Below are 16,164 nucleotides of genomic sequence, written 5' to 3'. Positions count from 1 at the left end.
TCCCATTAGTGTGGAGATTCAGAAATACATGGTGCAGAATCTAGAAGGTCACTGAGGATGGAGCATCTAACTGAAGCCTGGGAGCTGGGCTCCTCCACAGGCGGGGGAGAACCGGCGCGTCCTGCATGCCCTGCGCATGCTGCTGGAGGAATTCCGCTCTGAGCTGCGGGACGAGGAGCAGCGGCGGAGCCAGTTGCAGCAGGCCTACGCCAATGAGAAGGCCAGCTGGGAGGTGCAGTGGGCGGAACTCCGGTGCCAGATCCCACAGGTACAGGCTGCTCATCCATCAGAGCTTTGTCCGTCATTGACCTGCTGGGCCCCCTACCCAGTGAACAGAAGAGAAGCATTACGTCTGAGTCTTCTTAGTCCGGTCCGGGTGTTTAGCTGTGCATTCTCGTGTTGCATATTAATAATGTAAGCAGTGCTGAGGTTAGATGTTGACATTCCATGCGATGACAGGTCCATTCATTAAATATGGCCTCCTTTGCATTTTAAGCATAATATCGGTTGTCTGGGGCTAGTTTTGGGGTTGAAAAAACTTTTCTCTCTGGTTGATGCATTTGAGCAGATTGTGAAAGCTGCACGTCTTCACGTGATATTAAACTCTCAGTGCCCTAAATGAGGTGGCTGAGCTGCTCAGTTAGAGCCAGTACACTGCAGGCTGCTCTCCACACTTTCACCAGCTCTGCAGGAGTCACGCCGTGGAGGCGAGTCTCAAGCCTTATTTCCAGTCCTTTAATGAAAAGCTAAGTCGACACAGGTTCTGATCACCTGGGACATCGATTCCCCCATCATAGTCTGAGCCAAAGGCAAAAGGACATGAATTGTACTCATAGAAGGTAGAGATCAGGAACTGACTCGGTGCTCATCTATCAGCTTCAGCACCTTTGAGAGGTCGTAGCTGGGACAGTCAAAGCCACCCAACAGAGCAATTATTTTCTTCCTGGAAGACAGATAAAATTACCTTTATGCCTAAATATCACCATATATGTGTAGATGAGGCTGAAGTAGAATTTAAGGTTGTCATAGTTGGGATTATGGTTATGCCCATATGAATGAATGGAGAGTCCCCCCAAAGATATGAATGCAGACTGTGCATGTGGGTGCATACATGAATTTATTGTGTGTTATTAAAAATAAGAATAATAGCAACCATAATAATGATAGCACTCTGTGTGACTGGTCAGCGAGATGAGTGCTCAGCCGAGGTAACAACCACTGGAGACACTGATCCGCGGGTGGCGCTGTCGCGCGAGAGGGAGGAGCACCGGCGTCTCCTGGCTGAGAGTCACAGCACCTCGCTGGACCTGTTGTGGAGGCTGCAGCACAGTGAGAAGCGGTGGAGCCGCGAGAGGGCGGAGCTTCTGGAGTGCTTCGACCGTGACAGGCAGGACTGGGACTGGCATATGAGGGACGTCCACCGCAAGGTGGGGAAAGTGGGGGCTGACTGGGTGGGGGGGGGATATTTTAGGAGGACTTGCATGCAGAAACTGGGGGATAGAGGCAGTGATGGGGTTAGGATAGAGACGGGGGTGGGGTTGGGATAAAGAGTCAGGATAGCAGCGGTGACTGTCGGGATTGATGCACTGACACAGGCAGGACTGGGGTCGGGATAGAGGCAGGAGCGAGATCAGAATTGAGAAGGGAAATGGTCAGGATAAAGACAGGGGTGGGGTCAGGATAGCGGCGGTGATGGTGTCGGGATTGATGCACTGATAGAGGCAGGATTGCGGTCGGGATAGAGGCAGGAGCGAGATCAGAATAGAGAAGGGAAATGGTCAGGATAAAGACAGGGGTGGGGTCAGGATAGCGGCGGTGATGGTGTCGGGATTGATGCACTGACACAGGCAGGACTGGGGTCGGGATAGAGGCAGGAGCGAGATCAGAATTGAGAAGGGAAATGGTCAGGATAAAGACAGGGGTGGGGTCAGGATAGCGGCGGTGATGGTGTCGGGATTGATGCACTGATAGAGGCAGGATTGCGGTCGGGATAGAGGCAGGAGTGAGATCAGAATTGAGAAGGGAAATGGTCAGGATAAAGACAGGGGTGGGGTCAGTTTGAGCTCGGTATAGAAGCAGGATCGACACGCTAAGTGTGTAACCAAAGGCCTCATTTTGGGAAATTAGGAAATAAAATGCAACCACTTCATTGGGCACCTAACTCAGATTGGTTGTTTAAATGCTGTTAATCACACAGCTCACACAGCATGGCATTCCCATAGCTGGATTATGGTATATGAGGGTTAGGGTTAGGGTTAGGGTGAGTAGTAAATTCTCTGTTGGTGTGCGCAAATATTTAAACCCTAATAAACCCCCCTCCCCCGCAGCAGAGGGAACTCAATCTTCGACGTGCTGACGTTCCCTCCTCTGAGGCCAAGGACGGGTCCCCCAGGGTCTTCTCGCCCCAGGGTAGTCCTCGGACTCCCCGGTCCCCCCGGAGCCCACGTGTGACAGGCCCGGCCCCCTCCGCTGCCCGGCCCAACCCCGAGAGTGATGCCCCACTGGAGAGCCTGTTCCTGGATACACTGTCACTGGACCCCCTGGGGGAGACTGAGGTGCCCCTGGCATCCCGCCTGGATGGCGAGAAGAGGTTTCCCTGCATAAATAAGGTGCCTAAGAATAACCCCCTCCCCATGCACCCCCCCCCCGGAAAGGTAGAATTTATAAAGCATCATAAGTGGATGAAACTGGTTTGGTAGTATGAATCATAAGTATTGCAGGAATAACCTCCAAATAGATAAATAGGAACGGGGGGGTGGGAGTCTGCATCTATTTATCACATCCTAGCTCATTCGCACTTTCCTCTCCGGTGTCGAGGTCAGGGACAAGTGGCTTTGCTGCTTTTTCGGTTCTTGTGACCTTTTTCCTTTTTTTGTTGAAGCTGCATTGTGTGGTGCACAAATTTGCCTTTCAGAAAAAGGCGTGTGTTTAATTCTGCTCACCGACAGGTGGCATAGCGATTAATGGCCTGCACTTATAACCTGAATGTTGCCAATGTAATCCTGTGGATCTGCTTCGGTGCCCTGCTGGACTGACGGGTCAGTGGAACACCCTGCTGCCAGAGACAAATAAATCAACATGGAAAACTGCATGGACGTGACTCTGATTTCTTACCGTCTAGATTACAGCTAAATGGCTAAATATATGAAACGTGTGCTATTAAATATACTCTTTGGCCTTGTTTTTCCTCAGAACCTGAATGAGATCTCGGAGCGGAAGGGCCTGGCCGTGTACCATGAGGAGGAGACGGGTGGCGGGAACCTCCTAAGGTGGGGGAGCAGCTGGGCTGTCCCTGACATGGGGCAGCCGTCAGAATGGGCTTCACTGGCGAGGTGGGGAAGCAGCTGGGCTGTCCCTGACATGGGGCAGCCGTCAGAATGGGCTTCACTGGCGAGGTGGGGGAGCAGCTGAGCTGTCCCTGACATGGGGCAGCCGTCAGAATGGGCTTCACTGGCGAGGTGGGGGAGCAGCTGGGCTGTCCCTGACATGGGGCAGCCGTCAGAATGGGCTTCACTGGCGAGGTGGGGGAGCAGCTGGGCTGTCCCTGACATGGGGCAGCCGTCAGACTGGGCTTCACTGGCGAGGTGGGGGAGCAGCTGGGCTGTCCCTGACATGGGGCAGCCATCAGAATGGGCTTCACTGGCGAGGTGGGGGAGCAGCTGGGCTGTCCCTGACATGGGGCAGCCGTCAGACTGGGCTTCACTGGCGAGGTGGGGGAGCAGCTGGGCTGTCCCTGACATGGGGCAGCCGTCAGACTGGGCTTCACTGGCGAGGTGGGGGAGCAGCTGGGCTGTCCCTGACATGGGGCAGCCGTCAGACTGGGCTTCACTGGCGAGGTGGGGGAGCAGCTGGGCTGTCCCTGACATGGGGCAGCCGTCAGAATGCTTCACTGGCGAGGTGGGGGAGCAGCTGGGCTGTCCCTGACATGGGCCAGCCGTCAGAATGGGCTTCACTGGCGAGGTGGGGGAGCAGCTGGGCTGTCCCTGACATGGGCCAGCCGTCAGAATGGGCTTCACTGGCGAGGTGGGGGAGCAGCTGGGCTGTCCCTGACATGGGGCAGCCGTCAGAATGGGCTTCACTGGCGAGGTGGGGGAGCAGCTGGGCTGTCCCTGACATGGGGCAGCCGTCAGAATGGGCTTCACTGGCGAGGTGGGGGAGCAGCTGGGCTGTCCCTGACATGGGGCAGCCGTCAGAATGGGCTTCACAGGCAAGGTGGGGGAGCAGCTGGGCTGTCCCTGACATGGGGCAGCCGTCAGAATGGGCTTCACTGGCGAGGTGGGGGAGCAGCTGGGCTGTCCCTGACATGGGGCAGCCGTCAGAATGGGCTTCACTGGCAGCATGGTGGCAGTGACAGCCGCTGAGCAGGTAAACCCTGGCTTCTCTGTTTAACTAATCGGGTTTTGCACTGACAAAGTGGGTTATGGCCCAAGAAGCTGAACCTTGCTCTGCCCGCCAGAGTGCAGGAGCTGTGAGTTTGTACAGCAGCTCCTTATCTGGATATGAAAGGAGTGTGACATGTGAGGTATGTGACCTTTTGCAGAGCTCCTGTGGAATCCGGTGAAGCAGGCTACATCAGGTGCAGAGTTATGCTTGACTGCCGCTTGGCGCTGGTGTAAACCTGCTCGACAGCACATCATGAAATCCTTTACGGCTGACAACCAGCCAGAAAGCACACAGCTTGGGTGGCTCGGGTAGCTTCGAGTGGGCCTGGAATTTGTGAGCGACTGCGTTGATTGATTTTATTTAGCTTTTTGATCTACTTTTTCTGGCTGTTCCAGAGGGAGTTTGACCCAAATAATCTCAACCTCCTGTTTAATCGGTTCTATGTGAAATCCATCAACGTTTCAGTCCCAGACTCTGAGAGGTAGTTTTGCTGAGGGCACATTCCATGTATTAACCTCAGAAAGCAAATGACGTGCATTGTCAGTCTTTCTGTAAGGCTGCCGAGGTGACTGACAAACCTGGAGACTGGGCTCAGGGCTCAGCTCTTGTGTGTGTGTGCATGTGCGTGTGTGTGTGTCCGTCCAAACATGCAGTTTGCATGTTAGTGCGGGCTTCCTTCTGTGTGTGTGTGTGTGTGTGTGTGTGTGTGTGTGTGTGTGTGTGTGTGTGTGTGTGTGAGATTTCCATTCGATTTGATTCAGAGTTGGTTGAGACGCCCAGAAGTTCTTATACTATTTAAAATAATCTGTATAAATTCAGCTATTCTGCTTACCAAACTGCGGCCGTAAGTATAACTAACCCTATAGTACCTACTGTCTAAAGCATTGTGTTCACATCACATTTCTTGGCACTGATTTATCTATTGATACAACTTGTGGCGACACCAGCTAACGTGACACTGTGTTGGTTGATGATAAATTCTGCTTGGCTATGGTTCATTTCTTGGTAAATGTAATCTTGTTTGTTTTATATGTAGCGTAATGTTAAGTGGAAATATTTCAAGTAATTGTGATGTGATTTTCTGCAGCCCTACCTTCAGTGGTGCCACTCCCAATGTACTTTGCGTGTGTGCCTGCCATATCTCATTGTGACTATTGTGGGTGAAGGGGCAGTTCACCCCAACACTGAAAAGATATGTTTTAGAGGGTCGTTAGTGCTGTCTATCCATCTAGACTGTTCTGCTGGGAGTTGCATAGTTTTGGAGATATTGACTGTAGAAATGACAGGCTTCTCTGGAATAGAATGGGACTGAATGGAATTCTTTCTGTAGTGATTAATGCACCAAAAAAATCCATTTGCAAAATTCACCAAAGAGACACTTACATGAAATCATGACCTGGTTACTCCAAATAATCCCACAGACTTTGCACTGAGCAGTTTAATGTAGGAACCATTTTCTTCTACCGAACTCCACGCACCAATTGTATCATGTGCAGAAGATATGAGCATGACCAACCTGGTGATATCTTCTGTGCAGTGATATGATTCGTGTGTGGATTTCAGTAGAAGAAAATAGGCAACTCCCAGCAGAACAGTCTTTTAAAGCTTCACACAATCACGAGAAAAGGCCGTAGACTGCATAAGGCATATATAAAAAAATTTATGTCAGGATTTTATGTATCAATATTGGATTATGCAAGTGAAGATAGATTTATTTTTATTTATTTAATTTTTTTTTAACCTAGCCATAATTGATGTATGAATGGATGGACGTCTGACTGCTAGTATCTCTCTGTCGTGCCTCCCAGGGCCAAGTCGGTCTGCTCCATGAGTGAGTTCCAGAGGCTGATGGACAGCTCTCCATTTCTACCCGACCGGAGCACGCGCGGCGATGCCGGCACCGATGACGTGACACCACCGCTCTCCCCGGATGACCTCAAGTATATTGAGGAGTACAACAGCAAGGGCTGGGATTCCCCCAGTCATGGGGGGGCCACCAGTGGCACCCCTGCCCCCGAGCACATGCCTGACACATTCCAGCCCTCCTCATGGTTCCTGACCACCAGTGCCACCTTGACCACCAGCACGCTCAGCGGCCCCGAACACTGCCAGCGTCAGCCCCCTTGGGGGGCCCCGGGACCCGAGCGCTATGGAGTCCGTGTCCTCCACAGCCCCCCCCTGAGCTGTAAGCTTGACGGCTCTGTGGCTCCCCCTGTTGGGGAACGGCCCTGCCCTGGCCCAGAGGACGTGTATGGCCGCTGGCAGCACCGGGATCTCCTGGAGGGTGGGCTCCGCCCCCCTGAGCGGTCGGTCTGCTCCACCGTGGGCTTCGCCTCCTCGTTGGAACTGGAGCTCTCCCGGAATCTGAGCGATGACATGAAGGAGGTGGCCTTCTCGGTGCGTAATGCCATGCTTTCCAGCCCAGTGGAGCGCCATCTGAAGGACACGGCCTGTCAGACCAACGGCTTCACCACCAGGGGGACCCAGACCACTCAGACCATCAGCGTGGGCCTCCAGACGGAGGCCCTGAGGAACCTTACCAGCAGTCCCCTCCGGTGCCTGACCCCCAAGGGTGGATCCACCCCTATCTCCTCACCTTCCCGCAGCCTGAGGAAGGTGCAGTACTCTCCTGCCGTACAGGGCAAGTTTGAGCGCCCCTGCTGCTCCCCCAAGTATGGATCCCCGAAGCTGCAGCGCAAGCCGCTGTCCTGTAAGGCCGAGCAGCCTGCCAGCCGGGTAGCCACCCCCAGCACACCACAGAAAGGGTGCAGCGAGTCGGCCTGGGCTCGCTCCACCACCACCCGGGACAGCCCGGTGCACACTACCATCAATGATGGCCTCTCCAGCCTCTTCAGCATCATCGACCACACTCCCGCTGTTAACGACACCACACCGAAGTTCACCAAGTCACCGAGCCGCTCCCGGCCTGCCGACCCCGGGTCCGCTGAGTGCCGGTCCCCGAGCTTGGGCGTGCTCCAGGACCTTTTGAAGAGCACCCGGGGCCGATCACCCAGTCCCGTGCAGCTGATTGTGGAGGCCCAGGGTGACAGGACCCCAGAAGTGATCAGCATAAGGCAAGACCTGTCTGCTCCCCCGGGTTACGGCCTGGCTGAGAACGCAGCCCGGCTGCTGAACAAGAAGCTGATGGAACAAGCCTTAAAGGAGGACAAGAGGCCTGCGTCCGGCAGTCAGATGGGCCTCAGCAGGGATGGGGACAAGGGCCCTCTGGGCCCCGTTGAGGTAAAGACCATGCCAAACATGCATCTGTTACACATCCTGCTTCAGAAGATCAGTTCTTACCTTGCTAAGTAGGTGAAGTAGGACTCCTAACATTAGCGCTATCCGATTCCTTTGAAATAGCAGCTGAAACGATAGACTGATACATTCCTTCTGTTTTTTGTTACGTTTCTGGATCTGTAGCTGAGAACTGCTGCAGGGCCTTTCCTATTATCAATATATGCAAGGCATGTTATTCACAATGAGGCTTGCCTCTTGTGTCTGGAAGTGAGCTAGTTATGGTTCATGGCAGGCACATGGAGATCTGCACTCTGCTTCTGAGGATGCTAAAGGTTTACAGATCGAACTGCGATATTTGCGAGTGTGACCCCATGTGACCTCCCCGATTGGCAGCCTCATGTCCTGTCTGTACGGGCTTTTCCTAGTGCTATGGTGTAGTGAGCATGCTAATGCTTTGTGGCCTGTTGCTCTGTGTCCTTGTAGCGGGGTTCTTTGTGACCCCATGGCTCACTCGCCACCATAGCTGCGTCACAGGAAGTTTCACTGTGAGGGCAGACACCTTGCCAGAGCTCAGAGCCCATTCTGAAGCCCCCCATAAGAGTGTCACACGCGTGCTGTGGGGGCGTGATACCTGGGTGCTCAGTTGGTCAGCTGCCATATTCACTTATCTTATAGCTTCAATAGCATATTTATCCTGTACGGACGGTGTATAGAAGAAATCATTTTTTATAGTAAATGCATACAAAAATTATGGTTACAATAATTCTTACTCTAGCTCAGGTAGAATATGCTGAAAATGACAGGGCCCATTGTATGGTCTTCTTGTACTGGGTGAGTCTTTCCAGTGTCTCGCTAGAGCCTCTCACGAGCTCGGCCCCTGCTCCAGCCGGGGGGAGGTGGTGAGCTCGGCCCTCGCTCTTCATCTGACCTACGTTCCTTCTTGATGATAAGCCTATTTAACAGTGTCTGCTCTTTCTCTGTCTTCTTCTGGCTGTTTGGGCCTCCCTTCCCTCTGTGGGTTCTGATCCAGAACCACACTGTCTTATTAAGCACGCCGTGGGGACTGTAACACTGATTGTGTCCACACTGTAAGTTCCTCACCTCGGCCGTCCGCTGTCATGGGCAACCCTGCGCACACATCACACCCAACACGCATGCTGTGTTGTAGTGCGTAGGCAGATGTGAGAAGAGGCTCCAGCTGTGGTCATAACCGTGAACTGAAGTTTTTGCATGGTCATTTGTCTGTATGTTCTCTTAAACACTCAAAATAGCCTGTACCCAACACCAGGGCTGGTTTTAACTGTGGGGGTTACCCAGGTGACTGCAAGCACCCACAGCTGAAAGGCGGCTTATTTTGTCTAGTTAGGAACAGTGGTTGTTCTTGCAGGTTACCTGGGTCTCCTTAATCTCTAAGACCACGCCTGTCAACAGTGTACAAGGAAACTGGTGACCCAAAGAGTCATTAAAGTGTTAGTCACCTTGTGAGTATCCTTGCTCTGTGAGGTCACTTTCTGCTTCTTTGAGTGGCCACCCAAAGGACCTTCTAGATATGAACTCAGCCACTGAAAATGTTTTTATTTCACAGCCCAGCCTTCTTCATGCTTATGTGAATCATTTTCTGTCAGTTCTGTCCTGGCTGCAGCACTGACGCTGCCTAGTGCCCCAGAGGGCAGACTAACAGCTGGGCCTGTGAAGTGCAGAGCAAAGGCGAACTTCTCCCAGACGCTCAGGATGACTCTTTTAGTCACGGCTCCAGGCTTCCTGATCTCCATGGCCACGCCCACCCCACCCCACCCCCCCATCCCTGTGAGCTGGAATCACTTAGAAGAGTCACTTTAGGTTCCTTGCCAAAATCCAAGTTAGGTCCGGATCAAACACCCAGATCTTCGTTTCTCCCCACTATTTCTGTAAAACTTCCTCTCTCCTTTCTGTATGTGGATTTTCTGAGCCCTGACAGCCGGCTTCCCCCCCCTGGCTCAGTCTCACCTCTTTCTGACTGGGGACCAGCATTGACTCCTTTCTCGTTTGTCCTGTTGTGGCAGCCTGTTCTTGTTTTTTGGTCTGCTTGCGTTGGGAGGGACCGGAATGCCGGATGTCCCTCACTTTGCAGCATGCCAAAGGTGCCATAGTCATGGTGCCCCCCCCCCCCCCACCACCACCACCATTCCGTTCCACCATTAAAAAAATAAAAGTCTGTCACTGTGACTGTATGGGAATACTGAGGGACAAGGAACGTTTGTCTTTTCACAAACTTCGGGGTTTGTGTGTTGAACATATTTGAACTGCTTGTTTTGTGTAACTTAACCCTGTTAGTCATATTTCTCTGTATTTCCATGGTAGTGAAATGTACCCAGTGCATGTGGTTCATAAAAAAATGTCTTCACTCACTAACCAGAGAGAGTTCTGTATGTAGCTGCTGCAGCTGGTTGTTCTGCATGTACAGTAAGAATGTTGTTGTGGGTCTGTTCTGACCCGGGCTCTGCTGAGACATCGCCTCTCTCTATGGACCTTCACTCCCATATCCACCATCTCCTCACCTTCTCTCCCACGTGGTGACTGTGCTCGTCGGCATTTACCCAGGAGGCCCCAGGTCACGCGCATCCGTCTGCGTGGAGGATGTGTCACTGCAGCCAGCCGTGCAGCGCGGCCACATGACCTCAAACAGGCGCCCAGGAGGAAATTCTGCTAAATTAAATCCTCCCGCTCTGCTGATCGGTGCTTTTCTTCATTTTCAGCTCCGCATTCTCCTTCTCTAAGGAATAGTTTTACTAACCCTTATAGGATGCGTTTCTAACTTAAATTATAAATACCGTTTAAGTAGCTCAAAAGCAGGATTAATTTCTTTCACTTGCATGTCTGCTTTTCGTGTACTTCATGTATATTTCTTTGTATCTGAACCCTAAATACATTACCAAAAATAATATAAATTAAGATTGTAAAATGAGAGCTGAGGTTGTAAAAATGGCCGTAGTGCTACAGACGTAAGCTAGAGGGCGCTGGCTGCACCCACGGCTGGGTCTGATTTAATTTAACCCAGTTCAGTCAGTCATCTGTTAGGCAGGATGAGCGGCCCATGATCAGACTCTCCTTCAGCAGGATGTAGAGAGGCCATCCCAGGCTGCTGGCGTGTTCCCTGCCTTGAGTCCTTCAGAGTGTGTAGCGCCCCCTCAGGGCAGGCGCTGGCCACTGCTTTGGTGCCCGGGACACTGCACAGGCTCATGTATGGTTGCCGTTCACTAACGTTTAGTCTCATCTTTGGAAACAGTTGCCGTGCTCTCCAGTCGCCCCACCCCTGGACTCCCACTTTTTGAGACCCGCGAGACCAGCCAATCGGCGCCCCCCATCCCGATGGGCGGCCCGCTCCCCTTCCACATCCCCTCGGCGGTCCAGGACGGCAGAAAGGAGGTTCTGTTTCCCGCTGTCGGAAAGTGAGGAGGCCGCTGAAGAGCTGAATGGCAGCTGAGCCCTGGGTCAGTGCTTGTCCCTGTCTTCGTCGTTGCCTCAGGCCTGTATCTCTGAGGACACCAAGGACACCAGCCTGACGAATGCTCTGGAAGAACAGAAGAGCCGCAGTGTCGTCTAGGGAGTCCCAGAGCGGGCTGGACCCGGGCTGAACACGGGCTGAACACATCCATGTAGGGTGCCTGTGCGAACCAAGGAACCAAGTTCTCGATCGTAAATACATACACCCACACATATATAAAGACACATTACATATATAACACAGACACACGTATTTATATATTCGTCTCCATCCTATTTTTTTATGGCTTGATGGGGACTTTTTTTCTGGGTACAGAGAGTGACTACAGAATACCATTTATCTGCCTGACCATCAGCATCTACGTTAGGGTGTCTCTCTTCCTCCAGCCTTTTAAAGTTGAATTTATTTGTTTCGCCATGTGTAGGATTTCTCTCTTATTTTGCACACTGTAAATATATTGAGAAGACTAGTCTAACATTAAAATGTCAGAGAATGTGTATCTACCCACCGAAACTTGAATTAAACGGAACAAAAATAATTTGTGGGAATCGTGGCAGTTAGTGGATATGAGAGAAAATTAAGATCCTGTCCTGTATGGAATGCAGAACATAGGGCCTGTTGTTAACAAAGACAGTTCGAGGTTTTGAATGTACAGTCTTGTGGAGGATGTATCACTATGAAGAGGAAGGATCTCACAGGAGGACAGGAAGCACGCTGCGGCTCTACGCGGGAAACCATTGTGTACCTCGACTCGTGTTCGACTCGGCCTGCATGCCTCTGGGATATTAGCCACTTAGTGCATGTGAGTAGAAGCGTCGTAATTCAGCGTCACTCGTAAGAACGTCTGGGTCCCAGTCACACTGGGGGGCCTCCTGCTGTATTTCACTGTTCCTGATCTGCACTCACTTTTCTTTTCTAAAGTGAACCATCATACCTGTCAAACTGCACAGGTGTTCTTTTTCTTTTTTTAAGAGTAAAAATGAAATTGTAAAATATGAATGATGTCACTAAACAGTCAATGTAAGGTGTGGAAATAACTGTAAGATCAGCCAATTAAAATATTTATTTACTAATTGCAGTCTTTTGCTTGAATTCTTTATTTTAATTTGTAGTTGCGTGTGACTCGGTGGGTAGCCCTGATTACACCTTGCACCTATAGCTTTGGGGGTTCAAATGCCACCACAACTCTGTCTGCATGTATGGAGTTTGAATCCTCTCTGCTTACCCCTCAGGGTGATCCTGTTTTCTCTCAGCAGATGCAGTTAGGTGAATCCATCTCTCTAATTTGTCCATAGTGTGTGAATGTGCTTGTGAATGTGTCCTGTGGCGGGCTGGCATCTTCTCCAGGGTGTCCCCTGCCTTATGTCCTGTGGCGAACTGGCATCCAATCCACGGTGTCCTTTGTCCTGTACCCTGTGGTGGACTGGCATCCTGTCCAGGGTGTCCTCTGCCCTGTGGCCTGTGGCAAACTGGCATCCTGTCCAGGGTGTCCCCTGCCCTGTGGCCTGTGGTGGACTGGTATCCTATCCAGGGTGTCCCTTGTCCTGTGCCCTGTTGAGGACTGGTATCCTATCCAGGGTGTCCCTTGTCCTGTGCCCTGTTGAGGACTGGTATCCTATCCAGGGTGTCCCCTGCCTTATGTCCTATGGCGAACTGGCATCCAATCCACAGTGTCTCTTGTCCTGTGCCCTGTGATGGACTGGCATCCTGTCCAGGGTGTCCCCTACCTTATGTCCTGTGGTGGACTGGCATCCTGTCCAGGGTGTCCCCTACCTTATGTCCTATGGTGGACTGGCATCCTGTCCAGGGTGTCCCTTGTCCTGTGCCCTGTGGCGGACTGGTATCCTATCCAGGGTGTCCCCTGCCTTATGTCCTGTGACGGACTGGCATCCTATCCAGGGTGTCCCCTGCCTTATGTCCTGTGACGGACTGGCATCCTATCCAGGGTGTCCCCTGCCTTATGTCCTGTGACGGATTGGCATCATATCCAGGGTGTCCGCTGCCTTATGTCCTGTGACGGACTGGCATCCTATCCAGGGTATCCCCTGTCTTATGTCCTGTGATGGACTGGCATCCTATCCAGGGTGTCCCTTGTCCTGTGCCCTGTTGAGGACTGGCATCCTATCCAGGGTGTCCCCTGCCTTATGTCCTGTGACGGACTGGCATCCTGTCCAGGGTGTCTCCTGTCTTGTGTCCTGTGACGGACTGGCATCCTATCCAGGGTGTCCCCTGCCTTATGTCCTGTGACGGACTGGCATCCTGTCCTGGGTGTCTCCTGCCTTATGTCCTGTGGTGGACTGGCATCCTGTCCTGGGTGTCTCCTGCCTCTGTACCCTATACTGTCTGCCATAGCCTCCAGAACACACTGCTCCTGTGTACTGGACAAGTGGTTGTAGGATGGACAGATGTTTGTGTTTTTAAAGAAAAATGAGCTTTGTCCCATGTAGTTACATGCTGGATGTTTGAGTCCTGTGCCCTGTGCTGGATCAAGCTAAACAGCCTGAGGCTTCTCTGTCCCAAAAAAAGGCAGATGCACAGTTAGCTATTTAAAGAGCCACGTTTCTATTTAGCTTCACCGCAGCCTCATAACATCAACACCTGCAGGCATGCGTGCGTGTTCATTTAATCACCAAGTCCATTTCTCTATGATAATTCTCTTGTCTAGCAAACAACATGACATTTGGGAGCAAATCTGAATAGATGTGCTTTAAAGTGTAAGAGTAACATGTTCGATGTGTAACCACGGTTGGAGAAGACCAGCACCTTGGAGACGCTCTTACATGCACAGAGGTGAACCATTTAAAAAGCGACAAATAAAAGGATCTCTTGCTGACCAGGCCACCTCTCACACTTTTCCCTTTTCCTTCCTCTTCCCCCGCTGCCTTCTCTTCCTGCTTTCTAATGTTCTGCTTCTGGGAAGACGATGTTTCTGTCCCAGGACTCATGAAGGCAGAAGCCTGAAGGATGATGGTGGGGCAGAGAACACAGCTCATCTCCTATCTGTGCTCTCGTTCCCAGGGACCCTTACAGCTGTCACCTTGGCTTTCCTATGCTCTCCATTAGCAATGTTTTTCTTTACATCAGCAGTGAAATGTGTAAACAAACGCTGCACCATTAACAGAAGAATTTTGAAATTTCAGAAGGGAAGACAAGCTCTCAGTTGGCTTGTAGATCAATTTTAACCCCCCCCCCCCCCACCAGGCCCTGCCCTGTTATCACCGGCTTCTAAGCAATTCCAAATTTAAAAGGATCCCAGAACTCACACTGGCACTTTGTGACAGGTGCCGGAGTCCTGCGTTAAATATGGAAAAACGCAGGTTTAGTGACGACGAGCGAAACAAATAACTTCCCTGGAATGCTGGAGTCCCGGGGGGAGTTAGAAGTATTTCTGAGGAGGCTGATGCTGTTACAGGAGATGGGAGTCCTCCATAGGGTGTCTGAGCAGTGTGAGAACTCACTGCTAACGAACTGGAAAACAGGAATGACATCTGACAGTCATTAGCAGCACGAATCTTTCTGTCACTGTACTTGTGTTCGGTGTGGTGAGGACATTCACGGCCACTGGGCTCTCAAAGGAGATCAGGGTCCACGGTGGGACACAGAAGAACCATTAATTAGTTTGGGCAAATTAGTTAATTTTCTGTGTCACATGGCCATTCTCCTGCTTCACTAGGCATAATGAGGCCAAGAGCCTGATTGTGTTGCAACCACATCATGCTACATTACTGATTTATTTGGCAGCATTTCTCTTCCATTTTGTGCATTGTCATCTTTCCATGCCAGTACATGCAGTTACTGTAGTAAACTTCCATATGACATCATCCAAACCACGCATGACTTAGAGATGAATTTAAATCGTAAGATTAGATGATTTTAGTCCTGAAACTCCGTTCAGCAGCCGATTCATTAAAGGCTTGTCTTCTTTGCCACATGATCACTGTCTGGGAGCTTCCCACTTGAACCTAAAGTATCAGTTTATTTGTACAGTCGACATAATAGTGACTGTTATGCATCCGTTTCTATTGCAGCTTGTACTCTTTTCTGGTGTGTTACTTGTAGATTAAAGTTTATCCAGCATTTGCCCCTAATGCTCGTTTCAGCTCGTCTTCTCCATGCTGAACGCTCACGCTGTGGTGTTATCCACCAAGCCCTCATGTTGGTCTCGGCGTAGCGATGCTCTGCCTGCATGTTGGGTTGTGTCTACGTGTGCACCTCACAGCCAGCTTTCCGGCACATTGTGAGCTTGTTAGGAAGCACTGTACCGTGCAGAATACACAAGGTCACTGGTAAGATCCAGACACAGCGAATATGATTGAGGATTGGCATGCCGTATGAAACACAGCCCCCTTGTCCGTCTGGAGTGTCTCTTTGCAATCCTACAGCACCCCCCTTTAACATAATCTCTGAATACCCCTCATGGATTCCCACACTCAGTCCAAAGAAACCTCGCCCACTATATTGAAAGAGCTGATATAGGTTAGTATAAACAGGCCATTTATATATGGATCCTATCTGGTTTTGACAGAGTGCTTGTTATACAGAAGGACAATGACACGAAGATCACACAATCACTTTTCATTCTGTTTGTTGTGCTAATCAATAATAGTCATATCTGCAGCTAATCAGGAATTTATCCTCTAGCCTTTTTGACACAATACAGAGGAAGACCAGTGTTCACACGTTTGTTTTTATGAAGACTATTTTTCTTTTCACTCATGGATTCATTGGCAGCGAGCAGAGGCCCAGCAGCGCCACCCTCAGGTTCATTGGCAGCGAGCAGAAGCCCAGCAGCGCCACCCTCAGGTTCTTTGGCAGTGAGCAGAGGCCCAGCAGCACCACCCTCAGGTTCATTGGCAGCAAGCAGAGGCCCAGCAGCACTCAGCAGCACTATCCTCAGGTTTGTTGGTGACGAGCTGAGGCCCAGCAGCGCCACCCTCTGGTTCATTGGCAGTGAGCAGAGGCCCAGCAGCACTCAGCAGCACTATCCTCAGGTTTGTTGGTGAAGAGCTGAGGCCCAGCAGTGCCACCCTCAGGTTCATTGCCAGTGATCAGAGGCCCAG

General features: G+C 51.3%; 1 protein-coding gene across 7 annotated transcripts in view; it reads left to right on the top strand.

The window, feature by feature from the left end:
• Nucleotides 1–15,921, top strand: part of LOC125723968 (microtubule cross-linking factor 1) — a 48,156-nt gene extending 32,235 nt beyond the window's left edge. For 2 of the 7 annotated variants that reach the window (XM_049000775.1, XM_049000771.1), the window contains 6 exons: nt 101–268; nt 1,188–1,427; nt 2,328–2,609; nt 3,193–3,269; nt 6,192–7,623; nt 10,886–12,182. In XM_049000775.1, coding sequence (XP_048856732.1) covers nt 101–268; nt 1,188–1,427; nt 2,328–2,609; nt 3,193–3,269; nt 6,192–7,623; nt 10,886–11,083 — 2,397 coding nt within the window. In that variant the 3' untranslated portion in view covers nt 11,084–12,182. Of the gene's footprint in view, nt 1–100; nt 269–1,187; nt 1,428–2,327; nt 2,610–3,192; nt 3,270–6,191; nt 7,624–8,650; nt 8,709–9,007; nt 12,183–15,835 lie in introns of those variants that run through there. The other 5 variants (XM_049000778.1, XM_049000777.1, XM_049000774.1 and 2 more) reach the window with 5 other exon arrangements.
• The last annotated feature ends 243 nt before the right edge of the window (nt 15,922–16,164 follow it).

This window comes from Brienomyrus brachyistius, unplaced genomic scaffold (assembly GCF_023856365.1).
Source record: "Brienomyrus brachyistius isolate T26 unplaced genomic scaffold, BBRACH_0.4 scaffold53, whole genome shotgun sequence".
In the NCBI taxonomy this organism is placed as follows: domain Eukaryota; kingdom Metazoa; phylum Chordata; class Actinopteri; order Osteoglossiformes; family Mormyridae; genus Brienomyrus; species Brienomyrus brachyistius.
This window is presented reverse-complemented; position numbering and strand designations above follow the sequence as displayed.